The sequence below is a fragment of the Agrilus planipennis genome, unplaced genomic scaffold (assembly GCF_000699045.2).
Source record: "Agrilus planipennis isolate EAB-ADULT unplaced genomic scaffold, Apla_2.0 scaffold104, whole genome shotgun sequence".
In the NCBI taxonomy this organism is placed as follows: Eukaryota; Metazoa; Arthropoda; class Insecta; order Coleoptera; family Buprestidae; genus Agrilus; species Agrilus planipennis.
Window position 1 is genome coordinate 501,134 of NW_020438892.1, and position 22,895 is coordinate 524,028.

A 22,895-nucleotide genomic window follows, 5' to 3' on the forward strand; every position below is an offset into this window, starting at 1 on the left:
TAATTTTAATGTAAGTATTTTGTAGGAGAGTGGGGGCTTTAGTCAAAATATTCATTGAATCGCCCTCATAGTGAGGCTTATCAATTGAAAGCAATAATAATTAAAATGCAAACGTAAATAAACAAACATGTGCAGCAATGTTGTAAACGACGGTACACGTGTTTTCGTGCAACGTTGCCTAGGTTACATGCCTGGAGGTGCGCAATGCACTTTTTTACTTATTATTATTGCCTTATCGGCTAAGTAGGCGATGCGCGCGCCTGCGCACGCGACTGTAAACAAACAGCACACGTTGTCGCGGATCGCGGCTTACCGGGACGGCGCGATAGCGCATTGGCCAGAACCGCGTACCGCCCAACGACCGCGACCACCTAAGATGGCCGACCGCAACACATAATCTACGGCGCAATTAGCAAAGCCAACTGCGCAGTTTCCAAAAAATTAACCACAAAATTCGATTGTTTTAAACTGATTTAAAAACCGCGTGGCAGTTTTTTAATAGAGGCAACGATGCGTCACATTTTTTTTGTTAACGACATTAGATACAAATTATTCAAAGGCGCCGCTTTTTGTGTTAACATTTAGCTCCAAATTACAACGAAAAACGTGTTTGTAATCGAATTGAAGCTAAAACTGTGTCTATGTTTTCCCAGTATCGTAGAACGGGATCTTCCAAAATAGTTACAGAGTCCCGAAGGGAGATACTGGAGTATTACATATTTTTATAATTTATTGTTTGTAAGTACTAAGATATACAAGGACCAATTAGCTTACCTTCTTTATCTTTCTTGTGTAGAGAATTTATAAAAATCTAAACTATAAGTTGGAATTGTACAAAGTTTTCAAAACAATAACCACCGTAAGATTAGTGCACAAAAAACAACTCGTTGAAAGACAGGAAAAAATCCAGACTAACATTTTATGTTTTTCTTTGTCTATTTATAGGTGCAGAGTTTTGGTCTTGGGAAAGGACCAAACAGAGAGCAACGCCCGAAAAATCAAACACTGTTCATACGATATGCGGACATCCTGTGCGAAAGGGTAAGTCAAACAAAATTACCTATAGATAGCAATTTTTACTTTTCTCTCTACATATGTTATCGTTCTTGTAAAACGGATAGAACTAATTAACGCACCTGCTGCTGTTTTGACGAGTGAAGCGCATGTAAATGTCAATATTTGACCCTAGGGTTTAATTAGGTATGAAATAGGACGATTAGGGTGGTTGTAGATTGGCCAAGCGCCCCGCCGACAAAACCATTGAGTGAAACCAGATTACGTTAGGGAAAGACTTCTCGAATTCGTATATGTATTCCATAATGGCATAGGTAAACACAATGGCTAACATTTAGGTTCTGGTAGGAAAGGTTTGCCTAAATGTAAAGTGCTACATTTCAATGGTTTGTTAGGTAACGACATATATAAAGTGCTGTGCGCCAAGGGTTAAGTAAAGTAGGAAAGGTTCCCTTGATTGGCATAGGTGAAGTAGGTACTAATATGAACCAAATGTTAAGATTTAGGCTCTGGTAGAAAAGGTTCCCTGCTTGGCACATGTAAGTTCTATACTCCAAGGGTTTATGTTAGGTAACGACATATATAAAGTGCTATGTACCAAGGGTTAAGTAAGGTAGGAAAGGTTCCCCTGATTGGCATAGGTGAAGTACTAATATGAACCAAAAGTTAAGGTTTAGGCTCTGGTAGAAAAGGTTCCCTGCTTGGCACATCTATGTACTACACTCCAAGGGTTTATGTTAAGTGACGACATATATAAAGTGCTGTGCATCAAGGGTTAAGTAAAGTAGGAAAGGTTCCCTTGATTGGCATAGGTGAAGTAGGTACTAATATGAACCAAATGTTAAGATTTAGGCTCTGTTAGAAAAGGTTCCCTGATTGACACATGAAAGTGCTATACTCCAAGGGTTTATGTTAGGTAACAACATATATAAACTGCTATGCATCAAGGGTTAAGTAAAGTAGGAAAGGTTCCCTTGATTGGCATAGGTAAAGAAGGTATTAATATGAACTAGTAGTTAAGATTTAGGCTCTGGTAGAAAAGGTTCCTTATTGGTACATGTAAGTGCTATACTCCAAGGTTTTACGTTAGGTAACGACATATATGTTATACAGCAAGGGTTAAGTAAGGTAGGAAGGATTCCCATGATTGGTATAGATGAAGTAGGTACTAATATGAACCAAAAGTTACGGTTTAGGCTCTGGTAGAACAGGTTCCTTGCTTGGCACATGTAAGTGCTATACTTCAAGGGCTTATGCTAGGTAACGGCATGTATAAAGTGCTATGCACCAAGGGTTAAGTATGGTAGGAAAGGTTCCGCTAACTGGCATAGGTAAAGCCAATTGTTAAGATTTAGGTTTTGATAGGAAAGGTTTACCTGAATGTAAAGTGCTACACTCCAAGGGTTTATGTTAGGTAACGACATACATAAACTGCAATGCACCAAGAGTAAAGTAAAGTAGGAAAGGTTTCCTTGATTGGCATAGGTGAAGTAGGTACTAATATGAACCAAGATGTATGATTTGGACTCTGAAAGGGAAGGATTTCCAACTCACCCAGGGTTTATGTTAGGTATGGTAAAAAAGATTCCCCTGATTGGCATAAATAAAGTAAGCACCAAGGATTAAGATGATGATCTGATAGGAAAGGTTTTTCTGATCAACATCTGCGCACCAGGGGTTTATGTTAGGTGAGGTAGCAAAAGCTCCCCTGATTGGCAAATGAAAAGTGGCTACTATACACAAAGGATTATGATTATGTTTTGATAGAAAAGGTTTTATTAAAGTAGAAACATAATATATTTAAAGATCCTATTCCCGCACTTTTTTATTCAATTCAATCACTTATTCATTGGAAACTTGTGAAGTACGATCTAGTTAGTCTGGTATAACTTTTTTGTGTCCATTCTACTTATTAATAGAAAAGAAATAGAAACAACCCTCGTTCGTGCTATATCTGTATGCGTGACGATTCACAGCAGTGATATAAATAATATAAAGGAGCGTAATTAACTTAGTACTGGGCACATTTCTTTCTTTTTTTTTTGGTAGCGGAAAAGGTTACAGAACGTCTTTATTAGGCAGGACTAAAGAATCAGGCGGTGCTCCGGCCTTACTAGATGTGATGCCCCCTGGCAAATTTAAAATTACAAGGGCAGTGTTTGTCAAGCCATCTAAAATATTAAATTTCATAAAATTATAAGTTAGGTAGTCGTACTCGCTATCCTTATAATCCTTTCGTCGGTAATCTTTTATGATGGGCAAGCAGGCACTACCCCATTTTTATAATACGTCACCAGTGAAGGACGAAGTCCTATACCTGTACTTAATCTATAATAAACCGAAAGTGACAGACAGAATTGTGAACTATTTTCGGCAAGTCAATAAACGACTGACAACCTACAATTTTCCAACACAAATATAGACGGTCGTAGTCGTAGTCGTTGTCGTCGGGTGACACACATCACATCGTCATCGGCGTCACAGCACCGTACTGACTGACTGACTACCTCCGTAATGCTTAATTGTTCGTAATGCCACCCCTTCACGCTCTTTTTCGCTTGACGAGTTCCGATTAAAAACACTCGAACGCTACGCTGGCAAAATTAATACACACAGATACTACCGGCAAGGGCACTAACATATAGGTAAAAATACGCACACAAATAGATCGGGGGGTGTTTTACATTGCCCTGAGAACGCACACAACGAAATGGTAATATTCTAACAAACTTGTTCGTTTTCATCAAGTAGATAGATATCCACACAAGTGGACCTTGTTGGAGTATACGTAATCCTAAAATGTAGCATCGTGCTACAGATGGCGTTTACTGCGCCGTTTGTAGTATTTTCTGAAACGCACTGTTAAGACAGCAGTCGGTCTGTGTTCTGTCGGGCTGCCTGCGACGCGCTGATGAGAACCAAAAAGATCGAAGTCGCGATCCTCGTCTGACAGTTATGACAGAATAAGACCACTTCGAATTATTTTAAACTTGTTAATATTAGGAATTTACATAGGTAGCAAAAAACCACCGTTAATGAATCATTTTCAACTTATTAGGAATCCTATTGATTATTTTTAAATAACATTCTCTGGGATTTATGGGTAACGTTATGTCGTTGTGGTTACGTTTCGATATCCGTTATTTCCTTCATTTCCTCAACCTCGACCTATACTTATACCCACTACCCAACACTACACATATACGACTTCCGGTTCTTGTACGGTGACAAAAAATTAAAACCATTTAAAAGTCGCTGCTGTCGTTGCGAGCCAACTTTTTAATAATAACGCCACTCGATCAAGTAAGCGACGACGATTTGGAGACCACGTGGACGTCGTTCTATAGAAAGAAACGGTGCGGAGCTTCCGCCAAGGACCGGAAATTAATAATAAAATCGACGGTCGCGCGAGGGTTTCTCCTCATGTCATTGCCACACTCGTTTTGTTTTCGGCCATTGGTTGGTGGCCGAAACCAAAAATAACCGTGTGCGTGTGCCTTACTACATGTAATAATGTCGAGTGGTTCAAAAATCGGAAAAATCTATTTTCGATAGTTTAAGTTGAACAGGAAACGAACGTAGGTGCGTGACTGTCTACATATATATGATGAATGCCAACGCTATCTTTTTGAAGTGTCTAATTAGATTAATGTCCAACATGTATTCCTTTTCAACAACTTCTGACTTTCTCTACTATAACATGAAAGTACTCTTCTTGTACATTAAGCATCTAAAAGTGTATCAAATCTCATGGAAAACGGGCGAGACGTTGGTCTTGATCCTTGAAACATCCTGGAGTTCCGTGATTTTCGTGTAATCAAAAACAGAAGTCCCACGTTACGTTGTGCTAGATCTACCTACATCTTCCGGATAGACAGCGCTTTATACAGATTCTGGGGGTTCCACGATCTTATTATTGTAAACACTTTTAAGGCAAGGATCCCAGGAGTGAAACTCCTGCAGTTTAGCACTTTGAAGATCTTGGGAGGGTTTCATGACCTTACGTTAAATACCAGGATATCCTCTTGGAATTGGCATCAAAGATCTAAATGAAGTTTCTTAGAAAATGGGAACAATACTTTAGATGTTCTTAGACTTCTAAAGCTGTAGGTCAGCAAAACAACAACTCTCTTATCATAAAAATCCTTGTGCATCAAAGCTTTAACCATAAATGAAAATGAATGGTGTCCTCAAACAGCTATTATTAAAAAGACATACTTGAACATCAAGGATATAAACGAGTCTCCAGAAAAAATCTTATTTTTAAAACTCCTAAAAAATGAGAGTAGGTTATGCTCTAAAGCAGTTTGGAGTTCCATGACTTGGACAAGGAAATAGAAAATGCTATTACAAATGCATGAACATCAAGAATGTAAAGGAATCTATAGAAGAATCGTTCTTTGACCCATGGCCTTGGGCCAAAGAAACGAAAAAAAAAAAAATGAGAATCAGCTTTGTTGTTTGTAACTTTCTGACAAAAAGTGACAAGGAAACAAAGGATCCTACCACAAATCTTCTTTGAACATTAATACTCAATCCAAAAGAATCCTCAAAAAAAGAATTGCGCTTTAAGAAGCATCGTCAGAGTTCCATGTCCTAGGTCAAGAAAACAACATAATGTCCAATTAAAAATATTACAGGTATAAATAGATATCAAGTTCCTACAAGAATCTTCCGGAAAATTTGATGATTCAAGCTTTGAAGAATCTCGAAATTCCATGATCATCGATCAAGGAAGCATTTCGTCTATTCCTAAGTTGATAGACAAACATTAAAACCCAATTGGAAATAATCTTTGGGGATATAACTAAAACCAGTAAAATGTTTTGCTGACAATATCAACATAACAGTTATTTAATATTTAATCATCTTGGGGATGTTCGGTCTCCTAAAACCCGTCATAACTTTTTCTATCAGAAGCAAGTGTTCTAACCCAAATAGGATGCGTTACAACACAAATATCTTCACCTTACCATAAAATCAACTCCATTTTCGAAACAGATAATAAACCAACCCCTCATCTGATCGCCCATCCAAGACCTCAGCCCTGTGAATACATTCGCAATCCAGAGCAGTTGAGAGACACGCTTGCCCGCATGTATGTAAGGCGCCTTTTTTGATTGCGTACGCAAGTTACACTTGTTCATTTGTTTAGTACAGTATTTATGTGATAATCGTCGTGGTCGGTTGTCTGCGATAAATCCTTCCAAAGGAAGCAAGAAAAAGATGACACCATACAACGCGAGCCGTCGTCGTCCGTCTACTACGTCACTTCCTCGCAGATCAGCAATAGCAGCAGTATCATTGAAAACAATAACAACAAACGACTTCCGGTATTGCCCGATGCTGCGGCAATGCACGTGTTTCTCGTACGCACTTCCGGTCGACACATTTGGCGCGCAAATTTTGTAATAACAGAAGAACGCGACGACGCAACCGAACTGACGTTTAGCAAATGATTTCGAGAAGGAACGATAATCATGGTGGTGGTGGTGGATGACAAAAGAGATAAACGCGCCCGTAACATAATAAGACGGCGTAACAAACAACGTTCTTGAGCCTACTGCGATCGTGAGAGACAACGAGAGAGCGGGAAATCGAGTTTTGGCGCGTAAAACAACGTTTGGGTGGGATCGCAGGTAGCGGTGGGGGAAAAACAGAACGCATACATACATGCAAACCGACCCACCCTTGGCGTGCACGTGAATGGACTCGCCGATCGCGCGCCGGAAGTCAACGAAAGGAATTTTTAAGGGAGCATTTTTACGACACATACGGAGTTAGTCACACTTAATATGCGTGTAAGTGTGAGAGTACTACTACGCATGAGAGTACGTGTATGTGTGTGTACGGGACTTACAGATATGCACGCTCGCATTATGATCATGATGGTGCTGACATAGCAAAGAAGAGAAGACGGCAGGCACCTCCTTTGACCAGGTTCATTAACATTCTCGCGCGTAGTAATTTGATTAGAAAAATCGTAGGAGGATGCGGCAGAAGCGGCCCTCTCGATTACTACATAAAGATCTAAGGAGAACCGGCCACTTTATGGTTTCTTTAAACAAACAACTTTATAGGTAAAAGGCGAGCAAATAAAATTACACCATTTTGTCTTAAAAATGACGCAAGTGCCACCTATCGCAAAATGGCCGCCATTAAAAGGAAACAATATCCCTAGCGTCACTGCTGTTTCCTTCCGGATAAAGGATACCTATAACAACGAAATAGCCTTGCAACTTGTAACTGTTAAGATATTAAATACATAATAGAAGATATGTATAATTCGTCCTATCGACAGAAGGCAGGATTGTTTGAAAATTTCGATCTTAAAATAAACAATATTGAAAATGCGGCCACCCGTTCGTCATGATGTCATCTGTGACGTAAAGTCTGCGTTTCGGATAGAAATAGAAGACGTTCTATTTCCGACTTCCAACTGAACTGTCTAGGGACAGGACATCAGTATGAAGGCGCAAACAATTAGAACAATAACCTGGAATCGTACCTCTCAATCTCAATGGATTTAAGTAAAACATTGAGGAACATCCACACAAATAAATAAGACATTAAAAGCAAGGTTGAATCTTCACCATTACCATTCAAAAATTGCCGTCATCATGGTTCAACTGCCCAACGAAGAAGAGAAACTCTGCTGTTGCTCATGCCGTTTTCATCGTTTCTCTCTATTCTACTAGAGAAGCGGGTTGTCGTTATTCTTATTCTTATTTTACTTCTTCTGCACTTGTACAGAATGCGATTGTGTTAGCCGTTTTCGAAGGAAGTTTCTTCTTCTCTCTCTTCGTGATGATGACCGAAGAGAGAGCAGGCATCGCGCGTTGTGTGTGGTGTTGTTTGCAGGCAGCCTGGCCGATTCTCGGAAATGAGGCAAACGACAAAGTAGTTTAGTGCTTGGCTGTTGCTTGCTTACCCGCTGTACCCTGTGGATCTCAGACGGGACAGACATCATACACAATGGTTTACATTTATGTACAGACAGGAACGAAACCTGTGTGCTGGATCTAGAAAAGTTCCAAAAAGACCGACCGGGTCCTTTCTGGCCTTCTTCATCCGATTTTGTTTCGTTTAGGCACCTAATAAATAGGTTTCCACAATTTCTCCTTTTCTTCTTCCATGAGAGGAGGATGATGATGGTAGATAGGTAGGTACCAACAGTCACCGCCACGAGAGCGCTGGTTGTTTGTTGATGTTGTTGTTATTGTGGTGCCCGTCTCCTTGAACCCGTCGATGCGGCCTTCGCTCAACACATGCCGGAATGCCCCTCAGGCCGCCGCGGCACCACGTAGACACAAACAACCCCCCCGCGCCCCGCCAGCCCCCGGCCCAGCGCGCTATATGCCCGTCGGCCTCATGCACGTCCAAAACTGCACTTGTATTAATGTGCAACGCTGATGCATGCACACACAAACGCACACCCGAGCAAGCAAGCAGCGTAATCATCAACAACTGGGCCCTGGGGTTACTTTCCTGTCCGGCTTTTACTGGTTGGCGGCACTGAATATTATTATTAAATCTCATGAAAAGGAAGATCCCCGTAAATGTGAGGGATGGAGTCCAATTAATATTTTTTTGGCGGTCTCGTCGTGTGTTCGCCATCGCCAAGCCAAAGTGATGATCATCGACCAGATCACCACTGTCTGATGATGCCCTGTGGAGGCTTCTGTTGAGGTCTCAACAACACACGGTCAGGAATTCGATAGGAACGTGGTTATTTCACTTCTTTTCATTCTTCTTCTTACTCATTCTCCTCCTGCATCCACAACGATTGAAGTACGAAGTATATGTTTGACTTTTTGAGAAATACCGTAGCAATAATGTTTATTTATTGTTTCCGTTCATGCCATGCAAGACCCTTTTCATTACCACTCCCGATGGTGATGCGTGCGTGACACACGCAGCAGTTCCATTCATTTAATTTTTCGTTTTGTTTTATAATCCCGGACGGGCGTCCCGGTCTTTCCCTGCCCATTAAAAATGAATGAACCAACGACTTTATCAGCGTGAATAATAATAATAATAATAATGCAATTCCTTCAATGGATCCGATACTGTTACCTTACAGCATTCGTACACATGTAGTAATTGTACGCACCCATTTACGAAGTACGTGGTGTGGGCAATAATAGTGCAATAATTACTATATACAACGGACGAATACAGCTATTATTATGACTATTATTATTACTGCCTACTCTTGCTGCATTCGCTGAATTTTCATGGGTCACCGCTTACAATTAATTCCCACGAACCATTCAACGGATAAAACTCCTCAACGTAGATACTTGTAATTAAATTGTGTGATCAATAAACGACTGAAGAAATCGAAGCAGCCAAATGATAACATTGGAAGATTTTAACCTGGATGATTTAGTTTTGAAGAAATCAAGGAGGAAGATGTTATATCTTTGAGTGGGTTCTGGTTCTAATTAGATGACTGACTTTGAAGAAATCATCATGGAAGATTGGAACTTTACGAAGATTTCTACTTGGGCGATTAGTTAAACAAGAAGAAGATGAAGATGGGTTTGCAATATCTACACCTAAATGTATGTGTAGTTGGATAACTACCTTCAAAAATTGTCATCATCATAAGGTCGTCAGTCCTAAGACTGGTTGGACACGTACCTCCACTCTTTCCTATCCTGAGCTAAACTTCGCAATTCCTTAAAACTAGACCAACCTGCATCTTTAACTATTTGCGAACAGTAATCTAACCTAGGTCTACCTCTACCCCTTCCAACTCCTGCTTCTGCCTCTAATATGTCTCTGACTAGACCTTCATGTCTGAGAAGGTATCCTACCAACCTATCTCGCCTATTTCTTATTGACTTCCATAGATTCTGGCGACATTTTAATATCTTCTTCCGGAACGTGGATACAATCTACTACAGACTGCTCTTCTACTCTTTCCTGTTCTAATTAGATAACTGACTTTGAAGATATTAACTTGGAAGATGGGTAATTGGATAATTGCCCAAACCAGTCAAAGTTGTATCTAAAATGCCTATTAGACGACTGATTGCAAAAAATATCTTCTTCCGAAACGTGGATGCATAACTACAGTTCGCCCTTCTTCTCTTTGCGATTCTGAATTGTATCGCGATTGCTTGTCCATCGTTCTCGTCTGAATTTTGCCCTTTTTACTTTCGATACCGCCGCCGTTTTGTTATAATACGCGGTTGCACCGCATTCCGACGATCGGGACCGCGTAACTGTCCGCCTGCCGCCACATCCACACCACGAGAATAGACAGAGAAAATCAGAACGAGAAAAAGACAGACACGTTTGCTTGTCCGTCCGTATCTTCGCACACGAAGAAAGAAGCACAGGTAGAAGCGAGACGGCCAAACAGTCGGAAAAAGGAGATCCGATTTAAGCGCCTCCGGTTGTTTTCGTCCATCCACGGCGTCCACGTTTGCTGCACTCACCGTGGGAATGGTATGTGACGTTGGCGAAGCCCGACTATGCCGGTGCCGCTCTACTTGATACTACCACTATGTATGCATATATGTGTTGTATGTAGTACGCAAGACTTGTAGTATTTGCTGCCTACCTCCTTGCAAAGAAAACCGCTACATTCTATATAGGGTGGGATCATGGACATGCTTCAACAAAAATCTTCGACAGAATCATTAACAGTATCACGTATAATTTTCCAAGTAGAAAATGCCAAATATTTGACACCCTCCTCCTCCAACTTCCCTAATGACTGATCAACCACGAGAATCAATAAACGGGTGTTCTTGGTATTCTCCAGGTAATGCGTTAGATACCACGAAATGGGTATGTGTGTGGTTTACCGATACTCAGAAAATAAAGTTTCCCTTAATCTTCCAAGTCACCTATATATGTAACTATTAGATTTATGAAAGCCCAAAACGGTCGAAATGGCCATGGAGACGTGAAAGGGGCGTACCCACCACCCGCTAAGATGTACCAGTTTAGTTTGCAACAAATACTTTCACAGCATGACATCCTTGGAAAGGACTCCAAGCAAAAAAGAAAAATGTTACGAATTCAACCAACAAAAACAGAAATGTTTTCTTCATTATTTATGAAACTTCCGCATGGGTTTATCGCAAATTCTTTCTCTACTTCCCTCCAACTGTATCGATTTAAAATTGTAATCTACTTTGGATGTCGATAGATCATTTGAAATAAAAAAATTGATCCACATCACACCGATACACACCCATGAAGAATGGAATTATCACTTCGTCTTGTGAGAGAGGGTGACGCGGAGCCGTACGGGGTAGCTCTAGCTGCAACCGCATCTCGTGATTCTTGGAAGGACCAAACCAGAGGAAAGATTATTGCCCTCCGTTATTGTTGTTGGTGTTGCGACTTCTTTTAAGCCGCGGAAGTCTTATGCACTTACGAATCTACGATAACCATCGAAGGAAGCTTTTCTTCATTCGACAAAAGAAATTTTCGTATAAAACAGAAACGACAAAATCCCGAATTGAAATAATAATCACGTAATCATGTAGTAAAAATCATGAACGCAAAAAGAAGATACGTGCACAAGTGTGCGCCGTACATTAATTCTTTCGTTGGACCTTTGACAAAGACCCATGTACTTTATCTCTTGATGAGCAACTAAATATTTGTCCAGCGTGTTATCTAAACAAACAGGATGTGAACATTTAAAAAAAAAAGAATAACAAAATGGTATCTACATAGAGATGGTTTTTTTATCAGATATTCCATTAAAGACAATTTGTACAACTGATAGTTACGTTTTTCTGGGACGCTCCACCTTTTCATTTGGACCCCCTTAAATAAGAATATTTAAGAAAACATCTGCAATGGTATTAGTTGAGAAAACTAGGTGTGAGATGCAGGGTCCTTCTTTACCCTCTCTTGCTAGATACACATGTAAAACATGACTGCACGAAAATGCCCTTCAACATACCTACGTTTTGCTAAATTAGTCTCTGAGTATTACCCCACGAAGTGCACCTATACGCAATATTCTGCGCAATTTACAAAAGTGGTTACAAAACATTGGTTCCGAACAAAAAAAAAATTGTTTGAAAATGAGGGGGTCTCTAGGAGAGTGTATCGCCCTTGAAAGCGAGCCACATTCTTTCTTACATGCCTGGTCGATGGTTTTAATTGGTCTGCAAGCAACAGAGCTGTAAGGCCACTAGAGACGCACTCACACCATGAGGCATGAGCACCACCACAACAACCTGCCATCAGAACGGTCCGTATCAATCGGTCACATTAACATGCGCTTGTGTGCGCCAATTTACTTACTTGCACTCTTTTGTAAAATTACCTACCACTCACTGTACGGTACCTAGGTTATTGTAGGTAAGTATGGTGGTGTGGCAATCGAAAACAAAAGGGACCCGGACCCGGATCCAGACAGAGGTCGCGAGGCGACTTAAGAATCCCTTCGAAAGTTCATCGGCTTTTATATAATAGCAGACGAAAATATACAGAGCGTTGTTGGATGAAGTAACGCACTCAAAAATCTTATTGAACATCATCATCCGCAAACTTGGGCGACGACAAGTGCAGAAAAAGAAGAACGTCCTCTCGTATGCGTCATGTAAATCGAAGATATGCGCTCCACGACATACGTACACGTGCTTGTGTGTGTAATGTTTACATACGAACAAGGAGGATGTTGGCAAAAGGTCCGTCGTTTATGGGAAACAATTGCAGCGGCACCAGCAACTCCCAGCCATTGACCGACGCCGTCTAGATTGTATGGTACGTAAGTATGTGGTCATAGTAGGTTTTCTGCACAATAACAAGATACAGGGGCGCTTCGTCTGTTCGCGTCGCTTCTCTAAATCCTTCTTGCGGGAAAACCCGGACGTTGTATAGTCTTCCACAATAGATAACTGAGCGCTTGAAAAACTATACATTTTAGGGAAGAGATAGTCCGCTTTTGAGTTAACAAATTGGCGACATTCCTTTGATGGTCTTACCGAATATGTCCAAGAACCATCTAAAGCAGAATAAACTCTTAGAATGCCCAGTGAAACCTACAAACACATGTTCATGGTTAAACCCCAAAAACTGCTAGTGCTACGAAGAATTAGGCACAGATTTGCAAGCTTCCTTTACGAATCTATCTAGGTAGAAGACCCCCCCTACATCCAACAGATACGGAACATACTGAATTAGTATCAGTGGTATTAGAAGTAGAAAAATATTGGAAAACTTAAATTTCCTATTTCGTTAACGATGACGAGGAAGTCTCTGCAGTGAGCTCCTAAGAATTTGCCAATTGAACTAAGTGTTGCAATTGAAGGATGAACGATTTATAAACCTCGAAAACCCCAAGTCTTACCGAGTTAACAATCAATCCTTTAGAACTCTTGACACATTACCAACTTATTGTACCATCGGAAATATCATGAAAAAAAGATTATTGCATTGTACCACATTGAACCAGATTTGCTGATCTTTGAATCGAATAACTTGTGGTAGCCCGATCGAGACGGCGCTGACGCCGGCGCGCGTCTCGTCCCTGTGTTTGTAAACAAACCGGAGAGAAGAGAGAACATGAGCGCGTGCGCGCACGGAGTTCTGTGTACTTCCCCCCTCGTTCGCGCACTCCGCTATCTGCGCAACGTCCCAACGTAACCCGTTCTACGTCACAGTTCACAGGCGGTCACGTGTGCGTGTATGTGTTGAAGTACGTACGCATACGTGAATCCGTATAGGTGTGTGTACTTTACAGATATATATATGTATGTGTATGCAACGTTCGGTCATTTTGTTAAATACCCGACCGACCAAACGGCATACCTACCATGGAATGCAAGACAGCAACAGTACAAACAAGTACAGCAATGAAACGATTGCAAACAATGTCAACACGAGACAATTTTCCGGAACGTACTGTACATCGGCGTACAGTCTCCTCCAAAATATAACGCACTGTTATCTTCGGGACGGTCTTGAAAGTGTAGATGACTGCAAGGGGGACAAGAAATTCTGAAATTTTATTCACATCACATCGTGAAAGGTTGAGTAACTTTGAAGAAAACTGAGCTTAGAAAAATATGCAACTATATATAATTCATTCATTTATTTTCTTCGTGACTTGTTGGGTCGACGTTCGTGCCTTAGTTTTATTTATTTTTAAAGACTTGCTGCTAGTGTGTTTTGTTATGACGAAAGTAAGAGAGATGCCCCCAGACTGCACAGAGAAAAGTCCACCACACTCGCGTTCTGTCGACCTATTTATAGAGAGGTTTGTTATGGCTGCGACCCCCCGCGAAGGAACTCGAACTGTTGTCCACATACAAAGTGTTTAGTTTTACATACGTACATTTGCATGGGAGGCTGGCAATGGACGTAATTTTTCTATCGAAATGGCTAGAAACCACACGCTAATTTATGCTAGGTGTTGTGGTCAAATCGTCGTCAGAACTCTTCGCATGGAATTGCACGTTTTGGACTAAGGAAGAATAGACAGAATTAGGGTTGCCATCCGTCCGGGTTTTCCCGGATTTGTCCTAGTTTAGAGGGCATCCGGGGGGGGGCTTCATTTGTAGTCCTGGTTTAAAAATTTAAAGTCTTGGGCCGCCCGCCACACACGTAAAAGAAATCTAACTGATTATTACAACAATTTGTAACAAACTGTAATAAGAGTAATAAGAATACAGACCACTTCAAATTATTTTATAAGGTCTGAAAATAAATAAAAGGGTGATTTATGACATTTTCAACTGTTTTTTGTTACACTGACTATGTTTAAAAAAACCTGTTGACATGTCCGGGTTCTGGACTCTGAAATCCGGGGTTTTCACGCGTCTTGTCCTGGTTTCCAAATTTTAGAGATGACAACCCTAGACTGAATGTATGTAAATGTTATCAAGAGCAGTGGAACCCTTTCATACGATACTCTCTCTTTTAAATTTGACCACAGCTACCCCATTTGTGCAATTTTCTCATCTGAACTAGACACCCACTACTAGGCACCTATCTAGTTAGGGTAGAACGTACAAGGAATAAGGAAAAAAATAACACGTGACAGGAAACGGAGTCATGGCAAAGTGTGCACCTGGTTGCCAGACGGAAAAGGAGATCAATTTCAACACATCATACAACATACTGTACTTCAAAACAACACATGTATCACACATACGCTCGTGTATATATATGTACTTGATAATTTGCACGAGAGGCTGTGAAAAACAATAACAAATTTCTCGTAGAATATACCTATAATAGTAATAGGTACCTGTAGGGGATGAAAATGAGTACGGTTATTTTACACCAGAAAACACCATCCTGTATAATATTTCCGGTCAACCAACCCCTGCGTAGCGGTTTTTGAAATCATATTCGTGACCCCAAACAGGATATACGGGATGCGTTATTTCCCCCCTCAACAAGGCGTAAGGATCAACGTGTTCTTTATTAAAGGCACGTGAGTTAATCGTCCTGACAGGATTGAACGAACATTCGTAAAAATTAAGCTCCAATAATTAATCGAAATTATGTGAGAATTATATTTCTTTACATTGTTATGGAAGGATTTTTAAAATTCTGATCATTTGCTGCTGCTCTTGCATTGTGACCTTTCTTCCTTGTAACTTAAGCTAATGAACACTATTGTTGTTCGTTCACTCTTGTGTCGTGCCGGACAGCTGAAACCTTGTCCGAAGGGTGCATTATATAGTTACTTTTTCAACGTCAACGGGCGCTAATATAATACAAAAGAAGGGCACTACGCACTAGCCGCCAGGACCATTGCCCGTGTTGTCTGTTCGTCCAACATCTGCGCGAACGAAGTCTTATTACAAGAAGGCACAGACGTCAGTCGTTGCATACGGTACGAGGGTAGATCAGAAAATAAAGTGAAACAAGAAGTTGAAAGATTCTTGTACATACAAAAGGTGGTGCAGTTTTCAAAAAGGTACCACCCTGTATATGTCTGATATCATGCGAAAAAAAAAAACAAAATAATGGGGTGCACGCGTCCTACACATATGTATGTATTTGTGTATGTGCCCAGCAGGCGCGCGGCTTCTTTCGCAGCACACCTGCGGATGCCAGATGTCACGTCGATGATGTCGCTGATGGACTTCCTTTGCACCGTTTCTAAATATACTTCGCTTTACCCACCCCATAACATAATAGGTACACCTAAATATAAAATATAATTCCATAGAAAAGGGGAACATATTCCATTTTTTTTTAATAACTTTCTGACAAAACATCTTGGTAGGTAATTTTGGAATAGTACGTAGGTCAGGGTGTACCTAGGTAGGAATAATACACAACTGTCTTTTTTGTCTTTATGGGGTCTCGTACCTACACCACTATAGGCTCTCATGTTGGACTTATATTCCTTTATCTTTTGTACGAAAAGATGGTTGAAGTTGAACGTGTTTTCCTACACCATTCCCTCTGGTGATTGCATATAACAGAATATCCCTACATTCGGTGCTCAACTCGCCACTACTGTATAAGTCAATTATGTGCATACATGGAAGAAACAGGGGCAATATTACACGTTGGTATAATAGAATTCAGGGAGACAAAAAGCAAAGCTCCTGGCCTGATGGCTCTTGCACCTGCCTCCACCGAATCGACGACAAATAAAGCGACAGATGTGGCTCGTGCTCAAAACGCGCACACATGCATACCGTATAACGTGCATCTATACGCAACAGGAAGCCAGACGGTAGACGCTTTTGTAGTTTACACAAAATCTGTTTTATATTTACACACATACATACATGTACACATTAAAGGGTGTTGTTCCCAAAAATAACTGCCAACAAATAGGCTTTAGAAATCAAACATCAACACTACTACTACTATTCGACTCCCTGGCGATCACCCTGTATATGGACAAAAGTTCTTAAATGAACTCATGATACAGAGTAAGTTAACTGCTAATCTTTTAGCAAATGTCACTTAACTTTTTTAACGCTCCCCGTACATTCTACGCTACTAAACGGACGCCTGCCGTGTCCTAGGCCAACATTCATCCCCTTTTGGAACAAATTCTGAGGTAAACGACAAATGGCTGACCCGTTATTATCAACTACATACGACGTATAGGTACATGTGTGGGCACATTTGGTGTATGTATATGCGGAAGTGCCACCCCCTCTGTCGTTCGTAGGAAGAGATCATCACTCGCCGCTCCCTATAGACAATCCGCCGGAGCCACGGTCCAAATCGCGATGACAAAACAGTAAGGGGGTATAATTTCAGGACACGGTAATACAGGTCAGGTTTTGGGGGCGGGAGAGGGTGAGAAATGTACAATTTCCCAAATATAAGGAAAAACTTTCACTGAACTTGGAAATTACACGTTTCATTGATGGCATTTTGTCTTTGTATGCATAATCTGGGGAACGTGTGGAATACATTTATTTCTGAAAAGTGTCATAGACTAACCGAATTCTCAAAATCGTTTAGATAAAGCCTAACACCCTTTCACGAAAAGACGGCTGAAGGTATTTGTACGAATTTACTTATAGCACGTTGTATTTTTCAAAAGATGATACCGACCTTTGGTGATCGCATGTAATGTATCTCTCTGCCTGGTCCTCAACTTTCCGTTGGTGTATATTTAAAATAAACAAGACGAATTTTGACATTTATATTTCGAAAAACTGACCTAAAAAAACCTCCACTAATCAGTAAGATTTACTATAATTATCGTCCCATGACCTTTATTAATGACAAAAATAATTTATTTTTTTTTTATTGCGATAATGCAGCCAAAACAAATAACCCAAAGTCATCCAAAAATAATTGAAGAATCCAAACTCGCACCACATGCAGACAACAAAATAATACACCCACCGAATTGCGCTACTTTTTTCTTTTGAAAGAAAAAAAAGAAATTTCAACTTCCCGATTTTTGTCATTATCAAAAAATGGAAAGAAAAATTCGTTTTCCAAGTATCGTAAAAAATGAGACACCAGTTACAATTGCGATTCGGCCAGACGACTTGTTGATGTCAACAGATGCGTCGGTCCGCGTCGAGACGCTCGCTGCCGCCGTAGACTCGCGATTCCGTAATCGTCTAGCTATGTTCCCGTGGGTGGGCGTCGTGATGGCGAACCCGCTATTCTTAGACAGGCGACGATTTTATTTCATTTCTTTTTGAGATTTTATCTTTTTTATAATTAATCAGCAAAATTATCTCCGAAAATCAAAACATAAAAAAAATTGATTAAAAAAAAACTCACTGGTCGTAGAAAGCGTGCTTCTTAAGTCTGAGAAGGGGCGGTAGGGTGTAGTCCACCGCTGAAGACGTCGGTCCATCACCTTGGTCGAAAACACCTGCAACGAATGATACAAACATTCTAAAATGATATCTAAACATAGGTAGATAATGTGCTTTCTTAAAGATAAAGTTAATATAGAATTAAATAGTAATAATATTTTTTTTGAATTATCTTTATCATAAAATCAAAAACTCCAAAGACAGACATTTGTCCAACTTTTTAATTCATTAAATTAAATGACTTATCGGCAAAGTCTGTTTTAATTTGGGGAATGTTAGAAAAAAAGCTTTTCTAAATCAGGACCGCAAGTCCTTTGTCGAAGTGGGGGCAGAATTCAACGTGCCACCCCCCTCTAACCAGCCTATCGCCCGATAAATTTTTCCTGATTTCTAAGACGAAAACGCCTTCAGCTCGGCTAGCAATTTTCAGGTGGGGGATGACGATATTAAAATACTTCCCTAATAAGGAGTAAATATGAATTTCTACCACCGGGAGGGAATGTTGAGCTTTCGTCTCTGATTTTGTACTTTAGGTTAAGGATATAACACATGGTTCTGTTTCTATATTCAGTTGCTTATTCGTTTGAAAAAATAGTATGCGATGTAGTATGAAGATGCCCCATGTTTGAAATTCTGCAGCAAAAGTCGTTAATCATTAATGCAGAATCGTTTCTATCAATTATAAGCTTGCTATCGGTCGCAAAGACCGCATTTGCTTCAGAAACTCCCGAAAACTTTATACTATATCTACAGATATACATACGTACATATAATTATTACACTCGAGGGTGAAATCAATATTTACGTAAGGGTCGAGTACCCGATCACACGTACGTATCTGTCTAAACGTTGCGAAACTTCTTGGCCCCATGTCTTTAAGATTTATCGGAAGTTAATAAAGCCCCTTATACGCTAGTGGCGAGTTTAAGAACCGAACACAGGGATTTCCTAACAAATGCAATCAACGAAGGGCGGCATCGTCTTTTGAAAAATACGACGTGGTACAGGGAAATTTAGCTACCTTTTAATATATAAATAATAGAGCCCAATAGATGCAATTTAAAATTTTTAAGACGCTTACTTCAAATGATTTGAAAAGATATTCCATACGTTCATCAAAATATACATTTTCGCACATTTGACTTTTGCAAACCCATACAATTTCGCAATCTGACACAAAATTAATACAAGTGAAATAAGAGTTAAAGTTTAAAAACTAAAATTTATGGCCTTTTAAAATAAATTATTTACTTAATTAATAGTGTTAAACATAACGGACCATGTAGTCGTAAACATACCCTTGAAAGGACTTTTCTGTGACAGCACCTTTCGTTACAAATTCGTCGCATTTTCCGCCGAACAACCACCACCCTCTCTTCTAAATTTTTGGTCATTTTTCTAAGATCCAATTAGATCCACAGAAAAGCAATAAGAAACGTACTTTCACTGCAACCTTTACGAATTTTTCTACATGTCAGACACATCGTCGTCTTTCTTCATTATAGGTATTAACAGTTTCAACCACCAAAAAGGCACCTACTACTATAAGGGGCGCGCCTTCCGCAAAAAACACCACCAATTCAAACTTATCCTCGGCAACACATTCGAAAATGTCTCACACCTACGAAACGAACATTTTCATTTTCGACAAACAATTGAACGCGACTATTAACAAAAACAATGCGTTATAATTTTGCAAAAAAAATATTTCATCCCTCGTTCGTGGGCCCACTGCGCTGTCACATCACCCATATAATACACACTACGCCACCCCAAAGAATATTTACGCGCATCGCACGTTGACATGCCGTCTTCGGGCGGAGATGTGTTTCCGAACGACGCCGCAGATACGACAGGGCGCTACGGTACGACGTCGCGACGGTGATCGATACGACGCTCGGTACGCAGACGCACACTAACGACAGTACTATCTACGAAGACACGCGTGCGCCAGTGTCTAGAAACACGAACGACGCCGTAGGGTACAACAACCCCCCGCGGACGGCCTTGACGATGACGATGTGAAGGGACACCCAACAACCCAACTATTATAACCATCACTAAAACTAATAGTTTGCCGGAGGTACGACGAACCCCGATAACGGGGTTTATGAACGTGTAAAAGATCATGCACGAATTCAGTGGGGTGATGAATTCAGCTGCTATAGGGGCAGACGATATACGCACTTCCTGTCCTAGCATTTATATAAAGCAATTTAAAAAGAGGGCTCGTTTGGAAAGTCTGACATATCAGAAGCAGAAACAGGAGTACATGGGGGTGTGCATTAATTACGTGAGGTGTAAAGCGTGAGGAGAAGTTAGCCAAGGAGTGGAGGGTACACACATCTTATGAAACCTTTACGCTTAAAGAAAAGGAGGTATTCAACAAAAACAAACAAAATTTGACTTTCTACAAGGGAACCCCACAAACCGTGTCTAATTTATTTAAATCATTTTAATTGGAAAATTTCAACATTTTTCATTTAAATTGTACTTATAGTTCATATGATCTTATGACAAATGATCACCCTGTATATGACTTTTTAGTTTGTCATGTGACAATGATAGAAATCTTTCAAATCAAATACTACTTACTCGGAAAATCACGTCGAAAAACAATAAAAACTATGCAATGATCACAGTGTACCTTAGCAACATAGGTGTAGGGATGTCAAAAATAATAGAGGACCGACCTTCTTATGGAAAATACAAGAGACAGGGCTAAGCCGTGAAAAGGGGGGAATGAGGCCAATAACCCGTGAATGCTACTACAACGAGCAAGGATTAGTTGTTTTTTTTTACAAAGGGATGCGTGTTGATTGTAAACGGTTTTTTTTTTCTCAACCCTAATGTGGTGGAGATAATCTAGGTGTTAGAATCCTTCACAGTTCAATCGAAAACAATAAAATAGACATCAATTTAAAATTTTTGATAAAATTTTGCAGGTGAATATACAGACATATTTTGGCAATTAGATAAGTATATTCGAAACAGTATTTCAACAGGACTACCCCTTTGTATGCAGTTTAAAAAAAGTCGTTAAAAATCTATTAGATTCAAAGTAAGATTAACATTACTGCATTAATTTTGGTAAATGGGTGGCGCCAAAAGTTTAAATTTGATAGAACTTTTGTTAACCTAATAAAGGTGCCAACCTCGCAAAAAACAATATTATCATAATCAGTCATATTCTATATACGTTAATTTCTACAAACTATTTGACTTTTATTAGTTAAATTACCTACATTAGTAAAATAGGGAATTATTTTTTTGTTAATGCATAAATTGCACGATAAGTATTTCGTAGTACTCTATGAATTTGCTTATATGTATATTTATGGATTTACATGTATCAATTATTTCAATGGTACAATCAACAAATAAAAAATAATTAGACGATAACAATTAAAATAAAATGTCAATGGTTATTTTTTTACAACTTAATCGAGAGAAAGAACGTAGTAACGATTTCACACAAATGTAATATCATAAAGGGATAAAGTTTATCGTAAAAATAGAAATAAATAAATTACTTTTTCACAAGAGACGTCATATTTACGTTTTAAATGACAATAATAATAACAAGCGCTTGTGTAAATGGAAAACGTGTATGCAATTTGGACGACGCAATATAATCCAAGTGCATATCACGAAACTATGAGATAAACTGATGTTACATTTTTATCCTTCAGGTATATTACATTTAGTTTATTTTAATTATAAAAAATCGGCAAATAATAAATTGCCATCGTTTTAAAAAACCGGAAATCGATCAGATAGAAAGAGCATGCATTTGTAACACAAAAATTAATGGGAGTTAATCAATGAACTCACCTTCGTCGGTATCATCTAGCATCTCGTCTTGGATAAAGGATATTAAATCTGGCAAAGACCAAAAATCAGCATTAGCAAAATCGGATCTCCAAGACAAGCAAATGTAAAGAAATTACTCACCAGCCATTTTGTTGCTTTGGTTAAGCTTGAACTGTTCATTTAAACGTTCTTAATATCAGTTTACAATAGGATTATCACTAAATTAACGTTTCTTTGGTCCAACTTTTAGTAATAAAATGTCTACTTTAAATTTACCAAACACATTTTTCGATAATTTGATGTTTATCAACTTACACTTTAAAGAGAACTTCTTGCTGTAAATAAGTACATCTGAAGTTAGGAACATTATTCGAAGGAAAACAAACATAAACGTTCAAAAGTCTCTATGGAGAGGCGCGTTATTTGAATTTGTCAGTAATTACTACTTAAAGACTTATAATTAAAGAACTATTGAAATACGTAATCTGTCTTGTCAATAAAAGACAACTAAAAACATAATAATTTAAAAGATTACCATTAAATTGTAAATGTTATATAAGAAAACGAAAACAATTAAATAACTATTAATTTTACCTTTTTATCTTTGAAAAACATTAAGGTACTGAAAAATAAAAAGCAACTCTTATAGAATGATCGGTATTTATTCAAACTAACCCTTTATCTTTCATACTTTTTATAATAAAAGAATGTATTATTTTAGTAATTTTTCAATTATCATTAGTTGAAAAACAAAATAATAATTTAATTATAAAAAAAGTATAATCTCCCCGTATATTATTAATGCGTTTAATTATTAAAATA

The 22,895-nt window shown here is 39.2% G+C and overlaps 1 protein-coding gene and 1 long non-coding RNA gene across 6 annotated transcripts in view; one reads left to right on the top strand and one right to left on the bottom strand.

The window, feature by feature from the left end:
• The window catches only part of LOC108737169 (serine/threonine-protein phosphatase 4 regulatory subunit 1), a 37,377-nt gene extending 14,948 nt beyond the window's left edge, over positions 1-22,429 (bottom strand). For 3 of the 5 annotated variants that reach the window (XM_018469870.1, XM_018469872.1, XM_018469869.1), the window contains exons 1-3: positions 22,215-22,429; positions 22,095-22,142; positions 18,223-18,316 (exon numbers count right to left, since the gene is read on the bottom strand). In XM_018469870.1, the coding sequence (XP_018325372.1) occupies positions 18,223-18,316; positions 22,095-22,142; positions 22,215-22,221 (149 nt within the window). In that variant the 5' untranslated portion in view covers positions 22,222-22,429. Of the gene's footprint in view, positions 1-5,987; positions 6,076-18,222; positions 18,317-22,094; positions 22,143-22,214 lie in introns of those variants that run through there. The other 2 variants (XM_018469873.1, XM_018469874.1) reach the window with 2 other exon arrangements.
• LOC112904015 overlaps positions 6-22,895 on the top strand; it is a 27,594-nt gene continuing 4,704 nt past the window's right edge. The window contains exon 1 of the long non-coding RNA XR_003230836.1: positions 6-1,041. This is a non-coding gene — a long non-coding RNA (uncharacterized LOC112904015). The remainder of the gene's footprint in view (positions 1,042-22,895) is intronic.